This window comes from Loxodonta africana, chromosome 10 (assembly GCF_030014295.1).
Source record: "Loxodonta africana isolate mLoxAfr1 chromosome 10, mLoxAfr1.hap2, whole genome shotgun sequence".
In the NCBI taxonomy this organism is placed as follows: domain Eukaryota; kingdom Metazoa; phylum Chordata; class Mammalia; order Proboscidea; family Elephantidae; genus Loxodonta; species Loxodonta africana.
In genome coordinates, this window is record NC_087351.1 from 5,857,941 (window position 1) to 5,880,143 (window position 22,203).

General features: G+C 40.4%; 1 protein-coding gene across 3 annotated transcripts in view; it reads left to right on the forward strand.

Annotated features, from left to right (window-relative positions):
* The window catches only part of SECISBP2L (SECIS binding protein 2 like), a 62,676-nt gene that overhangs the window by 28,743 nt on the left and 11,730 nt on the right, over window positions 1-22,203 (forward strand). For all 3 annotated transcript variants that reach the window (XM_003420122.4, XM_064291992.1, XM_010599665.3), the window contains 6 exons: window positions 1,528-1,697; window positions 2,722-2,854; window positions 6,168-6,330; window positions 7,997-8,217; window positions 9,117-9,271; window positions 20,954-21,173. In XM_003420122.4, the coding sequence (XP_003420170.2) occupies window positions 1,528-1,697; window positions 2,722-2,854; window positions 6,168-6,330; window positions 7,997-8,217; window positions 9,117-9,271; window positions 20,954-21,173 (1,062 nt within the window). The remainder of the gene's footprint in view (window positions 1-1,527; window positions 1,698-2,721; window positions 2,855-6,167; window positions 6,331-7,996; window positions 8,218-9,116; window positions 9,272-20,953; window positions 21,174-22,203) is intronic.

Genomic DNA, 22,203 nt, shown 5'->3' on the forward strand with positions numbered 1-22,203 from the left:
AACATACCTCCTCTCTCCAGCCTTTTTACCAGTTCTGATATCAACCAGTCTTCTCACAGTACTCTCTACTTTTCTGCTGAGTTTGATAATTAGTTTTTGTGGCCACACAGAACTCACAGACCATTCTTATAGTTATGGGGTTTATTAGGGAAGTAACAGTACAACTCAGGATCAGAAATGACTCAGGATATAGTTCTTCAATGAGGACAGCCTGTTCTCAGCTCTACCCTCAGAGAAGCCTCTCTCTGGCCTCTTGGCCTCACCTCTGCCTTGCTTGGGCAAGTGGTACAAGGTTGGCAAGCCCTACCACAGCTGTCTCGCGCTGATCTTCTGGTTCCTGACATCTGGAGCCACTGTTGCTCTTGGTACTGCTGTACCGTCATCTCTCACCCTCGGTGTCTCCTTGTAAGCCTAGCAGTATGGCAAAATAAGCCAGTCCCCTTCTTAGGGTTCCATACACCTTCTTTTCATGGTTCCATTCCCAGAAGGGTGCCATGTGCTTATTTGCATTTTTAGCAAGCTGCCCAGTCCCCTTGGTGGGCCACAAACACCTTACTTGCATAGTCCCACCCAGTCATTTGCTGGGAGTTACAAGACCATGGTGAGGAAGGCCATATAAAAACGATCCATCACACCGCAAAGAGGAACTTGAAATATGTGACGAGGAAGGTATAAAGCAAGATGGCAGAAAAACAGATGGGATTAAGAACAGAGGTGGTTAGTGAGCCTTGGACAGGAATAAGGATGGCTCTACCTGCTCTCAGGTGATTTATAAGTTTATATTGTGTGGCATCTCAGGAAAGTGGAAGGGAAGCTTCTCTGCTTGCTTGAGAGAATTGAGATCAAAGGCTGAGGAATATTAAAGGATTAGAGGTAGCCACTGGGTAATGAAAGTGTCTGCCAGGCACAGGGAGCCCTGGTGGTGCAGTGGTTAAGAGCTTGGCTGAATACTGAAAGGTTAGCAGTTAGAATCCACCAGCCGCTCTTTGGAAACCCCATGGGGCAGTTCTGCTCTGTCCTGTAGGGTCCCTGTGAGTCGGAATTGACTTGACAGCAGTGGGTTTACCAGGCATAAAATAATTACCGAATAGTACCGAGAGGAAAATAAAAGTTCTTCTTCACTGGTAGACTGAAACCAGGAAAGGACTGCTGGACTCCATTCGTGAGGGTAAATAGACTGGGTGGGACTAAGGAGAGGCGCAGAGTTTTGAAATTTCAAAGGTAGAACGGCTCTGACTAAAGACCAATTGCAAGGAATTGTCATGCTTGAGAGTTGCTGCAGTATAGCAGAACTAATCGTTTTTGCCACTTTGGACTGTTAGATTGAGTGATCTCATTAGTTTGGTCATCTTTATCTTAACGGAGGCTAAGAAGACTGGTAAGAGTTGTATCTGAGGGGCGCTGCTGGCCCACTATTATGATGAGGGCAAGAGGATATTCTTGTTTTTGTAGATTTGTCATTGGAAATTTTGAAAGCATGTGGAATTGGCTGTAATAGTAAAACTAATGTTCTTGTTTTTTTTTTAGTGTCCACTGCAGCTTCTTTTCACACTAAAGACTCTACCAGCAGAAAACCTTTAACCAAAAGTCAGACCTGTTTGACATCCTTAAATTCTTTAGATGTGACTTCCTCCAAAGCCAAAAAAGGAAAAGAGAAGGAAATTGCAAAACTAAAACGACCTACAGCACTTAAAAAGGTAAATTAAAATCCAGGAGTATTTATTTTACAGAATAAATAAAGGTTTAAATCTGTTTTGCAAAGGTAGTTATGCTATCTTAGCCAACAGATTGTTGTGAAGTCTTCATAGACGTACGTGCATCTGTATCATAAATTCAAGATTGAGGATATGAGTAGCGGTCTTCTGTATGGAACAAGGTTCTGGAGAATGAATTCTTTCTGTAAGGTTAAAAACAAACAAACAAACAAACAAACAAAACCTTAAACATTTAACATCCAAAGACACTGGTGTCTTAGAATCAGAAGCCCTGGATTCTAGTACTGACTTGAGTGCCCATCATGTAGCTTTAGACAAGCCTGTCTTTCTCTCATCTTCATCAGCTTTATGTCAGGGATAATATCTGCTTTGCTTCTCTTCAGTATTGTTATTAGGAGAATCAGAATGAGGTAATCCATATTCAAATTATTGAAAACTACAAAATGGAAATCAGTATGTAACCCCTGTGACCTGGTTTCCAAACTTTTTATTTTATCCATATTTTGGGGGAAATACTCTAGTTTGTCACCCAGGATTTAAAGAATGAAGCAGATGTGGTTTGAGAGCTGTAGTATTCTATAGTATAATGGCCTCCCTTTATTCTGGATCCCCAGTGCAAAAGAACCCAGTGCCGTCGAGTCGATTCCGACTCACAGCGACCCTACAGGACAGAGCAGAGCTGCCCCATAGAGTTTCTAAGGAGGGCCTGGTGGATTCCAGCTGCCGACCCTTTGGTTAGCAGCCGTAGCACTTGGCCACTACGCCACCAGGGTTTCCTTATTTTGGATACGGTACGTCACTTGCAGTGCCCCAAATTACATTCACCTTTTTGCTAGTCAGTTTCTACTTTCTTTTTTTTTTCAAACACATAGTCAACTAAAATCCTCGTTACCATTTTTAAGTGAACGGCCATGCCTTTGTAATAAAGTATGTTGTGATCATTCAGTGCATTCTTAAAGAGTGATCGGTAGTTAAAGACTGGTAATTTTTTTTTAATGACTTTTAGGTCATCTTGAAAGAAAGAGAGGAAAAGAAGGGGCGTTTAGCTGTGGACCACAGTCTTGTGGGATCTGAGGAGCCGATAGAAAGGCACTTAGATTTTATTGATGATTTGCCACAGGAGAGTGTTTCCCAGGAAGGTAAGAACCTTCTTTTTTCCTCTATTCTCGTGGAATGGCTAGAGTGTTTTAATTGAGCCTTTAATTAATAGTTACGCACCTAATTGGAGGATGTACTCCACATTTTATTGAAATTTTCTTTATTTTTCGAGATTGGTTTCTTTTGATGATGCTTCTTGTAGGGAGATAGCTTAATAGGGGAGAGGCAGGTGTTACATAGTAGGTCTATGACATTTTTGAGGCTTCAATCCAGAATTTGTTACAAACTCTCAAATTTATGACTATCACTGACATGGCTTGGCTTGTGTCCCCCCAAAATATCTGTCAGCTTGGCTAGGTGATGATTCCCAGTATTGTATGATTGTCTACCATTTTGTCATCTGATGTGATTTCCCTATGTGTTGTAAATCCTGTCGCTATGATGTAATGAGATGGATTCGTGGCATTAATGAGATCTACAAGATTAGATCCTGTCTTCAGCCAATCTCTTTTGAGATATAAAAGAGAAGTGAGCAGAGAGACATTGGAACCTCATACCACCAAGAAAGCAGTACCAGGAGCAGAGTGCATCTCTTGGACCCAGGGTTCCTGTGCAGAGAAGCTCCTGGTCCAGGGGAAGATTGATGACAAGGACTTTCTTCCAGAGCCAACAGAGAAAGAAAGCCTTCCCCTGGAGCTGACACCCTGGATTCAGACTTCTAGCCTGCTGGACTATGAGAGAACAAACTCCTTGTTAAAGCCATCCACTTGTGTTTCTGTTACGGCAGCACTGGATGACCAAGACACAGTTTGGTACTGAGAGTGGGGTGCTGCTCTAACAGATACCTAAAATGTGGACGTGGTTTTGAACCTATGAACGGATAGAGGACCGGCAGCCACAGAACCAGGAGACCAGTGCCAGACAGTGCTGGAGCCAACCCATGGAGAGAGACAGCTGAGTGCCTTTGCAAAGGAGGCTTCCTGGTGGAGTGGGATGCCTCTGGGCACTTATCAGTAGAGCTAGGCTTGCCAACACATGGAGCAAGAGAGCTGAGTGCCTTCCAGCTGAAGTTTACTGGCAGAGTGGGGTGCCTCCAGGCACTTAACGGTGGAGCTTTGGAACACTTGCCCCAGCAGGGCAGGTGTGGGCATGAGACCCAAGGGCCGAGAGGCCAGGGAAACAGAAAGCAGAAACTGAAGAGTCAAGGAACACAGGAAGCCAAGCTGCCTCAGTTTCAAAAGGCATGGCCAGGACCTCCGGGCTTTCAAAGGGTGGAGGCATGGCCTCTGGTGTTCCTAAGGGTGGAGGTGCCACTCAGATGGAGGTGCCACTCAGAGGAGAATGGTGTGCCTAAAGCCAAGGGAGCAGAGTGGCCATCCCAGTGGGCCTGGAAGGTGGAGCTGAAGGCCAGGGCTGAGGGGCCTTCACTCAGAATCTGGAGAGTGTGGCCAATACCTAGAGTTTGGAGGGCAGGGCCATTGTGTAAATTCAGAGACGAGAGAATTATTTTGAAGCCTTGAGGGCTAATGTAATGTGTTCTGCTGACTTGCTTGGTGCCCATCGCTCCTCCTTTCCCTCAGGTTTCTCCCATTTGTAATGGAAATGTCTGCCTTGTTGCTGTTGTACCATTGTACTTTTGGAAGCAGATAACTTGTATTCTGGATTTCAAACATGAAGAGGCATTTTTTAGGTTTTAGACTTGGAGTTCATTTAAGAGTTTTGCCGTGATATGGGGTGAATATGTTTTACATGTGTCAAGGACATGAATTTGGGGGGCCGAAGGGTGGAATGTCACGGATTGAATAGTGTCCCCCCAAAATACCTATCAACTTGGCTAGGTGATGATTCCCAGTATTGTATGATTGTCATTTTGTCATCTGATGTGACTTCCCTGTGTTGTAAATCCTGTTACTATGATGTAATGAGATGGATTAGTGGCAGTTATATTGATGAGGTCTACTAGATTAGACAGTGTCTTTTGAGATAAAAGGAGAGAAGCTAGCAGAGAGACGTGGGAACCTTATACCACCATGAAAGCAGCACTGAGAGCAAAGCGCGTCCTCTGGACCCAGGGTTCCTGTGCAGAGAAGCTCCTAGTCCAGGGGAAGATTGATGACAAGGACCGTCCCCCATAGCCAAGAGAGAAAGCCTTGCCGTGAAGCTGACACTCTAGATTCGGACTACTAGCCTGCTGGACTGTGGGAGAATAAACTTCTCTTTGCTAAAGCCAGGCACTCGTGTTTCCATTACAGCAGCACTGGGTGACCAAGGCAACCATCAGTGCATGAGAGTTCCTCTGTAACTATCAAAATTTTTTTTTCAGTTTTGTCTTCTTTCGTATTTACAGCATTATTGATTATCCCTTCTTTTCAGGGCCATTTTTTCATTAATTCATTTTTATTGATGTTCTCTGTTCCTTTTATGGGATTAATGCATGTTCCACAGTGAGTAGAGAACCGCAAAGCCAGTTGCAGTGCAAAGTCCAGTTGGTCATTCAGATTCAGGCCCATACAGTAGCTAGACGTACGGTTCTAGTTGGGACTTCAGCAAAATTGCAGATTTCTTCCAAAATTTATACTACTGTAAAAGAGAAAAATTCTAAGAGAGACTTGGCTAGGTGCCTTTTCCTGCTGGTGTATATTTGTTCTTGACTTTTTGTAACACATTTAAATCTGATATACACGTAGATTGAGCAACAGTGTTCCACTGGTTTTAGGAAAATGAGTTTACTTCTAAGCATTATTTAAAAAGGACATATTTGATTAGGATTACCCTCCTTTATTCTCAATTCAATGTGATTTCCTAAATATTTAGATGTCTCCATCCTTAATTCAGGAAATTTTTGTCAAACACCTACCATCTGTACTTTAGTAACTGGGGGCAGGGGTGACGGGGAAGGTAATAAAGGATTTATAGTCAACCGATCCTGTTTTTAAAGCACTTACAGTCTGATGCAGAGATAAGGAGATAGATGTGTGACTTGGTTGTTAGCTGCCTGAATATAAGAATATTTATTTATTGAGTTTAGCCGGAAAGAGGTTCAGACCTTCATACCTTTGTTCTTTAATTCAGACGCTCTAGGACTACATGTTTTAATTTGATCTTCCTTCTATCTCCTGTGTGAAGACTGCCACGCTGTGCTTGATCTTTAAGAGTGTATTTTAATAGGAAGACTTTATTTTTGTAGTGTATGAAAATTATTTATTTGTGATACGAAAAATGCCCAACTTGTTAGCTTCTAGAGAATTTTGAAGTTACTTCAAACGACAGCTACCATTCTGAATTATTTTGATCAGTATGGAATTTTTCAGCGTTTGAAGTTTCTCAATTCTTTCCCCTCTCCACGTCTCCCAGATACTGGACTGAGCATGCCCAGCGACGCTTCACTGTCTCCAGCAAGTCAGAACTCTCCGTATTGTATGACGCCTGTGTCGCAGGGCTCTCCTGCTAGCTCTGGAATAGGCAGTCCTATGGCGCCTTCAACAGTAACCAAAATCCACAGCAAAAGATTCAGAGAGTAAGTTTTATTCTTGTTACTGAGGTTGACTAGTTCAGGCATCTTGATTGTAGTTTTGAATTTAGTAGTATCATTTTTACTCAGTCGGTTAAGCAGACAAAACACCAATGATCTTTTAAATTTTTCAAATTTTAGGAGCTGATTTTATCATATTTAAAGCATTTTCCTTCTATTGGTGTTCATGGGAAAGTGATCTGACAGTAAATGTATTCTCTTTACATCAGATAGTAATTATATCCTGGAAATCTAGCCTCTTGTACCTTCTACGTCAGGTGCCGTGGTGTGAATTTTCCCCCCAAAATGCTTTTTCATTCACATTATTGACACTTCAAAAAACCTCTCTAACCAAATAACATCAGGTTTCTAAGACCCTCTTTACGTGAAGTGGACCTAGTACACGAAGCTATTTGTTTTTGAGCAAATATTTTCAGTTTTAAAAATGAGATAATTAATATGATACCCTGCCTGCGAATAACCTTAAATAACTGTTATTGGTGTGAAGGATTTTAGGATTTTAATATTTGGGAGGTGACTTAATTTTACCTTTAAAAATGGTATCTGAAAGAATCCCAGGGAAAGCATCATCTGTGTGACTCTGAGCCACAGTGGTTTGTTCTGTGCCTTTTCCTTACACCATTGTTCCTGAGTAAATACTTCACACCTAGATTGGCAACCCACGTCACAGATGTGGATCGGAGGAAATGCTTAAGGGGACTACAATCTTACATGTGTATGAAATAAAAAGCTTGAAGGGGAAAAAAAAAGAACGAGGACAGCTGTGTTTTTTGATGTTTTATTCTTTAAATTTGCATATTTAAACTGTGAAACTTAATCTTTATTCCCTAAACCTGTCCAGTTATTCCTTCTCTTCTGAAATAGTGTCATACCTGTACTTACTTAAATATTTTTCACATAAACAGAAAAAAATGCCCCAATTTTTTTTTTACACTAGAGAAGGCCAGGCATTGATATTTGTACTATATAATATAACTTAGAAGTAGAAGTTTGCTCTCCTGGTTGTTCCCAGATGGGAAGTTATACTCCTTGTTAAGTGCCTGCTTGTTTGTGGTAGAGATGAGAGGATGTGTAAACTTGAATAGCTTCCCTACCCTGGAACAGAGTGGCCTCACGCTTACTTCTGTTTTTTGCATTATAGCCATAGAATTTTAGAGCTAGAGGAATCATTGAGTCCATCCCACCTGATTCCTTATTTTTGTCAGTGAGTAACCAATGCCTAGAGATTGTGATTTATCCAAGCTTGGAGGATGAGTTATTGGCATTAGGGCCTTCAGTTAGCTTCTGTGAAATTATATTTCTTTCCTAGTACGAGCATTTTTGATATTCATTTGGCATGAAATATATCTCCTTATCAAAAACATTATACCTGTTTTTACCTAGTAGCAAGCTAAAACTTGATTTATACCCTTAGAAATTTAATAATTGAGAGTTCGATAGTACTTCCCTGAGGTTATTCTGTCTCTTACATAAAAGCCAATCTGTTGGAATTCAGAAACAATGACAATTCAAATCACTCTTCTGTTTTTCTAAAATAACTGAAGGATATAAGAAGTTGTAAAGACTTTTTATGAAAACCTCTTACTGGAGGTTTTATAATTACAGGAAAATAAATTAGGGTGGAGTTACCTATTTTTGCTTTCTTCTACAGGTATTGTAATCAGGTTCTTTGTAAAGAGATTGATGAATGTGTGACTCTTCTACTTCAAGACCTTGTCAGTTTCCAGGAACGCATTTACCAGAAGGATCCTGTGAGAGCAAAAGCAAGGAGGCGACTGGTTATGGGCCTCAGGGAGGTTACCAAACATATGAAGTTAAACAAGATAAAGTGTGTGATAATTTCTCCAAACTGTGAGAAAATCCAGTCAAAAGGTATGAATATTTTGCTTTTGAAGTGTTTTGATATATATTTAGTGTAATTGTAGTATATACAGTGAATTTTAAAGTGGAAGCCATATGTCTTTTCCAGTGGAGTTTAGGTATAAAACAAACTATTGAGTATGAGGAAATAAAATGTAAATCTTCCAAGAGCTAAAATTAAGTAATTTTCATCTCTGACCCATATTGAAGGACCAGGCATCCCCTCTGTAATGGTCAGAATGGGGGATAGATAGTAAGAGTGCATTTCTTTACCTCTGCAAGTATGGCCTGCCTTTTAAACTTTTATATTACTTTCTTTTGATTTCCCTCTCCTTTTAAGAACAAATAGAAAAAGGTAAAGGTCTCTGTTGCTACTTACTGTGGAGACTTCTGTCTCAGAGACCAGCAGTTCCATGCTGAATCTCCTGGGTGAGCTGGCTTGTGAGCACTTTACCAGGCTGTGCACCCTCATGTGACTCTCGGTGGAGGAGCAAGCAGACAGACGCACTGAATAGTAGCACTGGTAGTGGTAGCAGGCGTATCTGTGGGGGACAAATACCAATAAAAGCAGTAATGTAGATAATTGATTGTGTTGTTATAGCTTATAATTAAGCTGAGAGCTTGGAAAACAATTCCAATTAATTTCTTTTTAATAAATGTTGAATTAAAATTTAACTTCTGTACTAACGCCTATGGACAGACAAAAATACTTGTGAAGGAATTTGGAAAGGAAATATAGACATTCACATTTAGTGCAAATTCAAATAGCAGTATGTGTGGAACAGCATAAGCGCAGCAAGCACTCACAGGCTCCCTTAGTGCTGTGTTGTATGCTTTAGCTGTTGAATGTTAAATTAGCTTCATTTAGGAAATAATTAAATGAAAACCTCAGCATGTGATGACTTCCTTAGGTGGCTTGGATGAGGCCCTCTATAATGTTATAGCCATGGCGCGGGAACAAGAAATTCCTTTTGTGTTTGCCCTTGGAAGAAAAGCTCTGGGACGTTGTGTGAACAAGCTGGTTCCTGTTAGTGTAGTGGGAATCTTCAACTACTTCGGTGCCGAGGTAAGAATTCAGAAGACACAATCCCTAGCCCCCACAGCATTCGGACAGCACTTTTTCTGTTGGCACATGCCAGTGTTAGGTTTATGCATTTGAAGAAGCAAGATGATGACCTTCAGACAATGAATGGAGAATTCTTCAGTATTGCATTTCCTTTTTTTCTCTTCCCAGTAGTGGTGAGAATATTTAACATAGGTTAATCCTTCAGCATTTTTGAAGATTTTAGTTCCTATTTCTGCCAAAGTGGTATTTGCTCCTGGGCTCTCAATTAGAAGTACTTGATGATTAATTTAATTATGGAATGTAAAATAATTATTATGGAATATAAAATAATTTTTTTCAGTCTATCTGATGGATATGTTTTGTGCTACTAGGAGTTGTGAGAAAAAGATCCTTTAATTGGAGAGGATTTTCCTTTAGAAGATGAAATTCCTAAACCAGTAGTCAGAATAGTTCTGCATCCATGATGTCTTCATCTTCCTCTTGCAGTCTGCTAATACAGAATTTAGCCCATGGTGTTGTTGTTGCTGTTAGGTGCCATGGAATAGGTTCCGACTCATAGTGACCCCGTGCACAACAGAACGAAACACTCCCTGGTCCTGCACCACCCTCACAGTCATTGTTATGCTTGAGCCATTGTTGCAGCCACTGTGTCAGTCTGTCTCATTGAGGGTCTTCCTCTTTATCGCTGAGCCCCTACATTACCAAGCATGATGTCCTTCTCCAGGGCCTCATCCCTCCTGATGTTAACATGCCCAAAGTACATGAGATTAAGTCTAGCCATCCTTGCTTCTAAAGAGCATTCTGGTTGTACTTCTTTCAAGACAGATTTGACTGTTATTTTGGCAGTCCATGGTATATTCTGTACTCTTCGCCAACACCACAATTCAAAGGCATCAATTAATTCTTCTTCAGTCTTCCTTATTCCTTGTCCAGTTTTCCCATGTGTATGAGTCGATTCACTATGAGTCAGAATCGACTCGACGGCACTGGGTTTGGGTTGGTTTTTTTATGAGCCGATTAAAAACACAATGGCTTGGGTCAGGCGCATCTTAGTCCTCAAGGTGACATCTTTGCTTTTACACACTTTAAAGAGGTCTTTTGCAGCGGATTTGCCCAGTGCAGTGCGTCTTTTGATTTCTTAACTGCTGTGTCCCTGGCTGTTGATTGTGGATCCAAGTAAAAATGAAATCCTTGACAACTTCAATCTTTTCTTCGTTTATCACGGTATTGTTTATTGGTCAAGTTGTGAGGATTTTTGTTTTCTATATGTTGAGGTGTAATCCATATTAAAGGCTGTGGTCTTTGATCTTCATTAGTAAGTGCTTCAAGTCCTCTTTACTTTCAGCAGGCAGGGTTGTGTCATCTGCGTAACGCAGGTTGTTAATGAGTCTTCCTCCAATCCTGATGCCGTGTTCTTCATATAGTCCAGCTTCTTGGATTATTTGCTCAGCATACAGACTGACTAGGTATGGTGAAAGGATACAACCCCAACGCACACATTTCCTGACTTTAAACCATGCAGTATCCCCTTGTTCTGTTTGAACAACTGCCTCTTGATCAACGTACAGGTTCCTCATGAGCACAGTTAAGTGTTCCGGAATTCCCGTTCTCCAAAGTGTTATCCATAATTTAAGATCTACACAGTCAAATGCCTTAGTGTAGTCTCTGCTTTCGACCAGGATCCATCTGACATCAGCAGTGGTTCCATGTCCTCTTCGAAAGTGCTTGAATTTTGGGCAGTTCCCTGTCGATACACTGCTGCAGCTGATTTTGAATGATCTTTAGCAAAATTTTACTTGCATGTGATATTAATGGTATTGTTCCATAATTTCAGCATTTTGTTGGATCACCTTTCTTGGGAATAGGTATAAATGTGGATCTCTTCCAGTCAGTTGGCCAGGTAGCTGTCTTCCAGATTGCTTGGCATAGATGAGTGAGCACTTCCAGCACTGCAACTGTTTATTGAAACATCTCAGTTGGTATTCTGTCCATTCCCAGAGCCTTGTTCTTCGCCAGTGCTTTCCCTGCCGCTTGGACTTCTTCCTTCAGTTCCATCCGTTCCTGATCATATGTTACCTCCTGAAACGGTTGAACGTTGACCAGTTCTTTTTGAGGTAGTGACTCTGTGTATTCTTTTCATCTTCTTTTGATGCTTCCTGTGTTGTTTAATATTTTCCCCATAGAATCCTTCAGTATTGCAACCTGAAGCTTGAATCTTTTCTTCAGTTCTTTCAGTTTGAGAAATGCTGAGCATGTTCTTCCCTTTTGGTTTTCTAACTCCACATCTTTGCCTATAACAGTATAATAGTTTACTTTGTCTTCTCAAGCTGTTCTTTGAAATCTTCTGTTCAGCTCTTTTACTTCATTTTTTCTTTTTGCTTTAGCTGCCCAACATTCAAGAGCAAGTTTCAGAGTCTCTTCTGATACCCATTTGGGTCTTTTCTTTTTCTCCTGTCTTTTTAATGACCTCTTGCTTTCTTCATGTATGATGTCTTGGTGTCATTCCACAACTTGTCTGGCATTTGGTCATTAGTGCTCAACATGTCAAATCTATTCTTAAGACGGTCTCTAAATTCAGGCGGGATATACTCAGTGTCATACTTTGGCTCTCGTGGACTTGTTCTAATTTTCTTCAGTTTCAACTTGAACTTGCATATTAGTAATTGATGGTCTGATCTGCAGTCGGCTCCTGGCCTTGTCCTGGCTAATGATATTGATCTTTTCCATCATCTTTTTCCACAGGTGTAGTCAGTTTGATTCCTGTGTATTCCATCTGGCTAGGTCCACCTGTATATTAGCCCTCTATGTTGGTGAAAAAAGGTATGTGCAGTGAAGAAGTCGTTAGTCTTGCAAAATTACATCATGCGATTTCCCACATCATTTCTGTCATGAAGGCCATATTTTCCCACTACTGACCCTTCTTCTTTGTTTCCAACTTTTGCATCCCAATCACCGGCAATTATCAGTGCATCCTGATTGCATGTTCAGTCAATTTCAGACTGCGTAAGTTGGTAAAAATCTTCAATTCCTTCACCTTTGGTCGTAGTGGTTGGTGCATAAATTTGAATAATAGTCGTATTAATTGGTCTTCCTTCTAGGCATGTGGATATTTTCCTATCACTGACAGCGTTGTACTTCAGGATGGATCTTGAAATGTTCTTTTTGATAATGAATGTAACACCATTCCTTTTCAAATTGTCATTTGTGGCATAGTAGACCGTAACGATTGTCTGATTCAAAATGACCAATACCAGTCCGTTTCAGCTCACTAATGCCTAGGATGTTGATCTATATGCGTTCCATTTCATTTTTGATGCTTTCCAATTTTTCCGGATTCATACTTCGTAAATTCCAGGTTCCAGTTATTAATGGATGTCTGCAGCTGTTCCTTCTCATTTTGAGTCATGCCATATCAGCAGATGAAGGTCCCAAAAGCTTGATTCTATCCATGTCATTGAGGTTGACTGGAGTCTGAGGAGGTAGCTCTTCCACAGTCATCTTTTGAGTGCCTTCAGCCTGAGGGGTTCATCTTTCGGCACTATATCAGACAATGTTCGGCTGCTCTTCATAAGGTTTTCACTGGCTAATTCTTCTCAGTGGACCTCTGGGTCCTTCTTCCTAGTCTGTCTTAGTCTGGAAGTTCAGCTGAAACCTGTTCATCATGGGTGACCCTGCTGGTATTTGAATACTGGTGGCATAGCTTCCGGCATTACAGTAACACCAAGCCCCCACAGTATGACAAACTGACAGATGCGTGGGGGAACTGAGCCCACAGGAGCTGACAACATAAAGATTATTAATTTAAAGTAATACTCATTAATTGATAGCATTTTAAGACTGTTTTTCGTGAAGTTGACTCAAAAGTACTTTGTGGGAGGGCGGGCGGAGTAAGATGGCGAAGTGAGTGGGCGCTCCCATTTTCTCCAAAAACAAAACAGACAGATCTCAGAACTCTGAACGGCAGCTGAGGTGCTGGAGAGTTGGGATGAGTCCAGAAGCGGGGGAGAGGAGGAGCGGGGACAGCACAGAAGCTGGGAGAACCTACTCACTAACATCTGGAGCACTCATCACTAGCCATTTTGGGACGGACTGGGCACACCCCGGACAGGATACAGAGTGAGGGCACTAATCTGAGGAAGCAGTAGCCCAATTTTTGAAGATGGTGCAGATTGGCTGTGAAAGTTTGAGGCCACACAGTTGGGAGGGGGCAGAGGGAGACTGGCAATGTGAGAGACTGCTGTTGAATCTTGGCTGAGGCCCGAGATGGATGAGCACCAGGACCAGGAGGAATTGATAGGGCAGCAGGGCGAGGGGAATACTTTGGACTGAAGGACAACACACAGGGAAACAAAGGGAAATGGCTGGCTCTCTGCCCACAGCAGAACACTGTGGAAGAGTTTGTGCAGGAGTGCCTGTGAGGGAAAGACATAGAGAACCCCCCACCTTCACCAAAGGAAAGTTGAGCCCCACTGCTTTCGCTAGCAGAAAAGGCATCAACAGTCTTTCCTGATAGAAACTCTAAGCAAACCAGGAATAGAAGGGAAGTCTCTGAATGTAATTAAGGGCAGGCATGCAAACCCAACAGCCAAGGATGCCCACTGTCACCACTCTTACCAACATCGTACTGGAAGTCCTAGCCAGAACAATAAGACGTGAAAGAGAAATAAGAGGAATCCAAATCGGAAAGGAAGAAGTAAAACTGCCTCTGTTTGCAGATGACATGATCCTATACATAGAAAACCCTAAAGATTCCACAAGGAAACCATTGGAACTAATAGAATTTAGCAGAGTTGCAGGAATCAAGATCAAAACACAAAAATCAATTTGGTTCCTCTGCACTAACAAAGACTACTTCAAAAAACAAATCAAGAAAATACCATTTACAATACCCCCAAATCAATAAAATACGTAGGGATTAACTAACTAGGGACATAGAAGACTTATGCAATGAAAATTATAAAACACTGATTCAAGAAGACTAAAAGAGACCTACAAAAATGGAAAGATAACCTGTGCTTATAGGTTGGAAGACTTAATATACTGAAAAGATCAATTCTATCCAACGTTATCTACAGATTCAATGCAATCCCGACACAAATCGCAACAACATTCTTTAGTGAAATGGAAATACTAGTGACCAACATCATATGGAAAGGAAAGAAACCCTGAAGAGCCAAAGCAATATTTAAGGGAAAAAAAAAAGCAGGAGGCCTCAGACTCCTTGATATTGGAACAGTATACAGCCATTGTAATCCTAACAGCCTGGTGTTGGTTCACCGGTAGACACATAGTCCAGCAGAACAGAATTGAGAACTCAGAAGTAAACCCAGCCATCCAGGGACCGCTGATTTTCCACAAACGGTGAAATTCCATTCAGTGGGGCAGAAACAGTCTCTTTGATAAATGGTGCTGACGAAACTGGACATCCACCTGCAAAAAAGTGATACAGGACCTGTATTTCACACAATCTGCAAAAACTAACACAGAATGGATCAAAGACCTAACTGTTAAACCTAAAACCACAACATTCTTGGAAGACAGCATAGGGAGAAAACTTTGGTACCTAATCTTTTGTAAACATAGGATAAACATTACAAGAGATGCACAAGTAGAAGACAAAATAGATACATGGGACCTCATGAAAATTGAAAACACTTGCTCATCAAAAGATATTACAAGAGTAAACAGGCAGCCTACAGACTGGGAAAATATCTGCGGAAACAACTGATAAGGGTCTAATCTCTAAAATCTATAGAAAACTGCGACAACTCAACAACAAAAAGAGAAATAACCCAATCACAGAGTGGCAAAGGACATGAATAGAATCTTCACCAAAAAGAACATTCAGGCACCCAGCCATCACATGAGAAGATGCTTATCATAATTAGCCACTAACCTACTGCCGTCGAGTTGATTCCGACTCATAGTGACCCTATAGGACAGAGTAGAACTGCCCCATAGAGTTTCCAAGGAGCACTTGGCGGATTTAAACTGCCAGCCTCTTGGTTAGCAGGCGTAGCACTTAACCACTATGCCACCAGGGTTTCCAGTTAGCCACTAGAGAGATGCAAATTGGAACTATAGTGAGATAGTATCTCATCATGGCTCAAATGGCACTGATTGAAAACCAAAACAGATAACAACAAATGTTGGTGAGGATGTGGGGTGATTGGAAACCTTATCCATTGCTGGTGGGACTATAAAATGGTACAACCACTATGGAAAATGGGATGGGGCTTCCTCATAAAACTAGAAATAAAACTACTCTATGATCCAGCAATCCCACTCCTAGGTATATATCCTAACCGAAAAACCAAACCCACTGCCATCGAGTCAATTCTGACTCGTAGCAACCCTATAGGGTTTCCGAGGCTGTAAATCACTGCTGAAACAGACTGCCACATGGTGATTTGGGACAGGTGACCTTTTGATTAGCAGTCGATCACTTTAACCACTGTGCTGTCAGGGCTCCTTAGGTGTGTATCCTAGAATGAAAAACGATGATGTGAACTGACATATGCACACCTGTGTTCATTGCTGCTTTATTCACAATAGCAAATAAATGGAAACAACTGAAGTGCCCATCAACTGATGAATGGATAAGCAAATTATAGTACATACATATAGTGGAATACTATGCAACCATAAAGAACAATGATCAGTCCGTGAAACATAACATGGATGGACCTGGAGAGCATAATGCTAAGTGAAATAAGTCAGGCATATAAGGATAAATATTGTATGATCCTTCCTTTATAAGAAGAGTAGATATATATAGAAAGATCAGTATTCGTTGGTGGTTACAAGGGAGGGGGGCAAGTATACTTTAGATAGTAGAGACTTGTTATTTTCGGTGGTGGGGAAAGTGGCACTGAATGTGAATATAGTGAGAACAGCACAACCAAAGTAAAAAATGAGTGAGCACATATGGATGGGTATAGGCATGTTCGTACATGAGTAGGTATAGGTGTGTACATAGGTGAGAACAGATAGAAGTATCTATGGGTAAGTGTAAATACACGTATGTGGGTGCAGGCACATGTATTCATTGAAGACGCAAATATGGATACTCCTCAGACATAACCAAACACCTTCCAAGATTGGTTTTCTGGTTTAGAAAGCTTAGGACCGTAGTCTCATGGAACAACTCAGTCACTTGGCATAACGTAGTTCACAAAAACCATGATCTGTTGCCTAGTGAAGTGAGGAGCATCTGGGGTCTTTAAAAGCTTGTGAGTGGCCATCTAAGTCAAAGCTATGGGTCTCAACTCAACAGGAGCAAAAGTGCAAAGAAGATAACGAAAAGCTCACAGAAGAAACAAGTCTATAAGAGCCATGACCTCATCTAACCTGAGACCAGAAGAGCTAGATGGTGCCTGGCTACCGCCACTGACTGTTCTGACCTCATAATATGTGGTCTTGGATAGAATAGGAGTTATATGTGGAGCAGAACTGAAATTGTTAAAAAAAAAAAAAAAAAAAAGACAAAGTGGAACAATAGAGAACAGAGGAGTCCATGAGACTGTTGCCCTGAGACACTCTTTCATTAAACCTAGAACCAAGCCCTATCCCCTGAGATCACCTTTTAGTAATAGCAGAGTGGCACACAAAATGAAGAATGCTGCCCTTAATGAGATGGTTTGACACAGTGGCTGCAATGATGGGCTCAAGCACAGCAACAATGATGAGGGTGGTGCAGGACCGGGCAGTGTTTTGTTCAGTGGTAGATAGAGTCACTATCAGTTGGAACTGACTTGAAAGCACCTAACAGCAACAACCAGTAAGATTGGTGCTCTACTTAAAAACCATGTGTATGAGACCAAAAGGTCAACAATTACTCAAAAGCAAAGATGAGAAGAAGATAAGGGCGCAGGGAAACTAGAGCACTGGAAATGGAGCAACCAGAACACAGAGACAGTGCTGACACACTGATAAATAATAAATAATGTCACTAATGTCACTAACATCACTGAACAGTTTGCACGGAACCTGTCAAACAGGAGCCCAATTTACTGTGTAAACTTTCACCAAAAATTAAAATATTTTTTTAAAAAGTACTTTGTGTTATCGCGAACGGGCCTTTCCTTTACTAACCATACTATTCTTACGCACGTGTCTTTCCTTTGCCATCCAGTCTCCACGTTTGCTTTTCCTCATTCCCTGCCATCCAGATGCTCTCCCACCACTCATGAAATGACCTGTCTGCTCACCGACTTGCAGAATATAGTTGATATTTGTGTTTCCACAATAGCCCATGCTTTCCTCGATTATAGCATCTTCTGTGTGATTCTTCTTGACTGAATTCCTTGAGAGCAGGCGCCTTGTCCTTGTATCCATTGATACCTAACACATTACTTGAGCATGAGCAGGCTATAAATGTTTGTTGAATGAATTGTGTGGTAGGTGTATATCTGCCTGCTTATGTTAAACAGTGTGTAAGAATTTGGGTGATAATACCTCTGTGGGAAAGAAGGGTCATATATAAAGATACCTAAGAAATTCAAATAAACTGTACTTCTTTTTTGTTCACTGTTAGAGTTTATAGAGTAGGTATGGGATCAGAAAAAGTGAATATGTTTGTTTTTATTTGTACTGCCTTACTGAATTTTATGTTAGTTTATTTGTATGGCTTTATTTTATAAATGCTTTCCAGTTTGTACATTGTTTTATTGCCCTTTACTATTTTGAGGTAGATACAGTATAGTTTAAATGAAAATACCACTCCAAAACGGTGGTCAAGAAAATATTGATGTATTTTGAAGTATATCCATTCATAATAAAATGGTAGTGCACTCAAGTTATTTATCTAACAGAACTATCCTTTAACTTAAGTTTTCATCCCTTACTCTTATAATCCTAGCTTATCTCTCTTTTTCCCTTATCTTATCTTTTCAATTTTATTTTCTTCTCTTCCCTTACATTCTTTTTTCTAACAATTTCTATGTTTTATTTACTTTGTAAACTCGCTGTTAATTTCAAAATCACATATTTGTATGCATGTTTTTTTTTATTCTTTTTGTTGGTTTCACTTACATGCATGGCATGTTAAAGACTGCAAACAAGTATTAAGTCTGTTACATGTAACACGTAGGGACTGCTTTTAATAGAATTCACCTTCCCTTTTTTAATAAAATAAACAAACCCTGAATATATTTTGAGACTGTTAGTAGTTAGCATCCGTCCTTCTTCAGAAACCAATGCAGTTAGCAACAGCATTCATTCTGCATGCTCCATTAAACAGTGTAAGCCGCAGCTGGCTGAGGCGTGCCCTTCATGCTTTTCCATCTTGAGACTGGTTTTCAAAAACATACTTAGATGTATGCTTAAATGACAGTGCCTTGTTAAAAAATTGTGCCGTGCTTTTCCTTCCCTTGTCTGGAAACATACATTTATATATAAAAGTGTGAGTGTGTGTGTGTGTGTGTGTGTGTGTGTGTGTGTGTGTGTGTAGGTACACACATACCCCGTGTTTACCAGCTTGTGATGCAATGGTTTAACGCTCAGCTGCTAACCAAAGGGTTAACGGTTAAACCCACCTAACAGCTCTGGGGGAGAAGCACCTGGCACTTTGCTTCCATGAAGATGACAGCCAAAAAAGCAACCCGTTGGGTTAGTTAGCACCTGGGATCGTAGTGACCTTTGATGGAGGTAGTGACAAAAGGGGACCTACTCATTCAGAGCAGTAATTTTCTGTTCCTTGGTTTGCATTCTGGTTACATATGTTTAGTTTGTGAAAAATTTACTGAACTGTACACGTCTTTTATGGATTTTTGTTTTATTTTATACTTTAATAAAAATAATTAAAAAAAAAACTCTAAAACCACATACACTCAAATTAAACAGCCAAGAAAACCCTGTAGGGCAGTTTTAACTCTGTCACATGGGGTCGCTGTGAATCAAAATCAACTTGACGGCACCCAGCAGCAGCAATGTGTGGGTATTTTGCATTGTGACTGAATCAAGGTATTAACATGAATAGAAGATTGTTGAATTATGATATAAGAACCACTAAAAGTGTTTGTCCTTCTGGTGGCTGTGGAAACTGTATTTTCTTTGGACATCATTTAATCCTGTTGTTGTTAGGTGCCATCAAGTGAATTCCGACTCATAGCCACCCTTTGTACAACAGAATGAAACACTGCCCAGTCCTGTGCCATCCTCAGAATTGTGCGTAAAGCCCATTGTTGCAGCCAGTGTATCAGTCCGTCTCATTGAGGGTCTTCCTCTTTTTCACTGACTCTCTGCTTTACCAATTATTATGTCCTGCAGAGACTGATCCCTCCTGACGACATGTCCGAGGTATGTGAGATGCAGTCTCACCATCCTTGCTCCTGAGGAGCATTCTGGTTGTACTTCTTCCAAGACAGATTTGTTCATTCTTTTGGCAGTCCGTGGTATATTCAGTATTCTCCGCCAGCACCACCATAGCACCATTTAATGCTGTGCACCCTTAATCCTGTATGAATTTTGCCATCTTATTGACACAGGTGTGCTGTGTCTCTGCCATCTCACTAGAATGATTTATTCCATTCGTACTGATTTTTGTTATGAATTTCACTGGTGGGGGAACTACTGGGTATTTAGCTCCACATTTTGTTTATAGGCTATATATTCTATTTCTATAACTTGCCTTTGGCTCAATAATCATGCTTGCCTATGTTGTAAATATCATATTTTCATTGTTGTCAAAGCCTCATCTAACTATATCATCACTCACTTTTTTTAGTTTTTACCTTCTTCTAACAAGCGAATATTACAGGGAATGTTAATTCTTGTGGAGATTGCCATCTTCTCCCTACATCCTTGAATATTACCCTGCACACACTCATTCCCTTATCTCCATTGCCATGGCATTGATACCGACTCACAGTGACCCTATAGGACAGAGTAGAACTGTCCCATAGGGTTTCCAAGGCTGTATATCTCTACAGAAGCAGACCGCCGTATCTTTCTCCTGTGGAGTGTCTGGTCGGTTTGAACTGCCATCCTTTTGGTTAGCAGCCAGTCGCTTAACCACTGCACCACCAGGGTTCCTTCCTTCCCTTACAGTTTAACCTAAATAAGACTTGACTGCTCCTGGAACAAGCCTTATACTTTCTTGTATCTATTCACTTAGTCATGGTCTTGCACGTTGAGCTGAGAATGCCCTGTCTCCAATGGTCAAAATTATACCTGTTTTTTAAGGCCATATCGTATGCTGTTTCCCTTTATGAATCCCTCACTGATGCTCAGCAGGTAGATTTGATGTCTCTTTCAGAAGCCATAGAGTTCATACCTCTCAAGGTGTTTACAGTATTGTGCCTTGAATTATAGCTGTCTCTTGTCTTCTCCTTTCAGCCACGTGGAAGGTTCTTTAATAATAGAGTCGGTGTTCCAGTCACCTTTGTGCCCCCTGTAATGTCAGATGCAGGGCGTATTCATTGAATTAATAAAGTTTGCAAGAACTTTTAATACATTGTATTTGGTGATTAGTACTAGAATTGAGAAGTTTCCTCAGGCTTGTGAGAATTAAATATATATGTAAGTTATAAAGTATTTTATGAGGGTCTAGGGTTTGCATACTATTTGGATTTTGTGCTGATTGAAAGTATACCTGACCCTGAAACAGTAGGGATATTGCTAATCAATAGAAATAAAAACTATCAGAAAAGTGGCCTAATCAGAATCTCTTGTTACTTTTAGAGCTTGTTTAATAAGTTAGTAGAACTCACTGAAGAAGCCAGGAAAGCATACAAAGATATGGTTGCAGCAATGGAACAAGAGCAGGCTGAGGAAGCCTTAAAGAATGTGAAGAAGGTGCCACACCACATGGGGCATTCCCGCAATCCCTCTGCGGCCAGTGCCATTTCTTTCTGCAGTGTTATTTCTGAACCCATCTCTGAAGTAAATGAAAAGGAATATGGTAAGTTGTTACATCCCATTTTAAATGAATTAATTTTCTCTAGAAAATGACTTTCTGTGCTACCTTTTGTTTTTATCTTTATTATCAAATTTTGTTTTAAAAAGTTGCATTAAACATGTCTATTCAAAATTAGGAGAATATTTGGAGTTGAGTCTTTCCGTGAGCCCCTGGAATTTGTTCTAAAATCTAAAAAAGAGAAAAAGCCCAAGGAAATTTCAAAACAATGCCCCATACCTGTGACCTGTGACTAAGTAAACACTGTGTTATTGCAGTTCTATTCTAATATTTTATACTCAATTGTTAAAATTCTATATTTACTAAGTAAGCTTAAGTCCAGAATAGTGCTCAGTCTAAGCTTATAAAATCTAGATATGTGGCATTTGTTGTGAGTTAAATTTGTTGTCAAAAAGAAATAGATAAGAAATAGTATTTATTTTTAATGTTTAAAATAACATTACTTACTGCACCCTGTATCTTAGTTCCCTTGCCTTGTTTCATTAATACTTTGAGCTATTAAGTTCTCTTCTTTTCTTGATTTAGTTGCTGATTTGTTTCCCCTATTCCTTCAACTTGGTCACTTGTTCTTCCTTTTCTTCTTTTCTCTTTTTTATCTATCTAGAAGTTTACCAAATAGCTTGTTGCCACCTGAAATTTAGAAAACTGACTCCATCATTTCTTTCTTCTTGCATTTCCTTTCTTGGTCTCCCAGTCTGTGATTCTGTTAAATGTTTGGGATACTTTTGATAAAGTTCCAGACCAGAGGCAATTAAACAGTTATTGTGGACCTTTAGAAAACTATTGGTTGTAGGTAGGTGGTACTGGCTTAGAGGTTCTTTCTTTTGCTGGCGTGATGTTTAGTTGCAGATAATGAAGATAAAGTACTACCTCTGTGAGATCAGTTCTTTGTGTAGTGAAGTGCCAAATCCGATAGAGAAACTGCACAATAATTCGTAAAATGTGGGTGGACTAATGACAAATTGACACATGATCTTTATAAGGGCAAATATAAAGACAGGTGTTAAAGAAACTC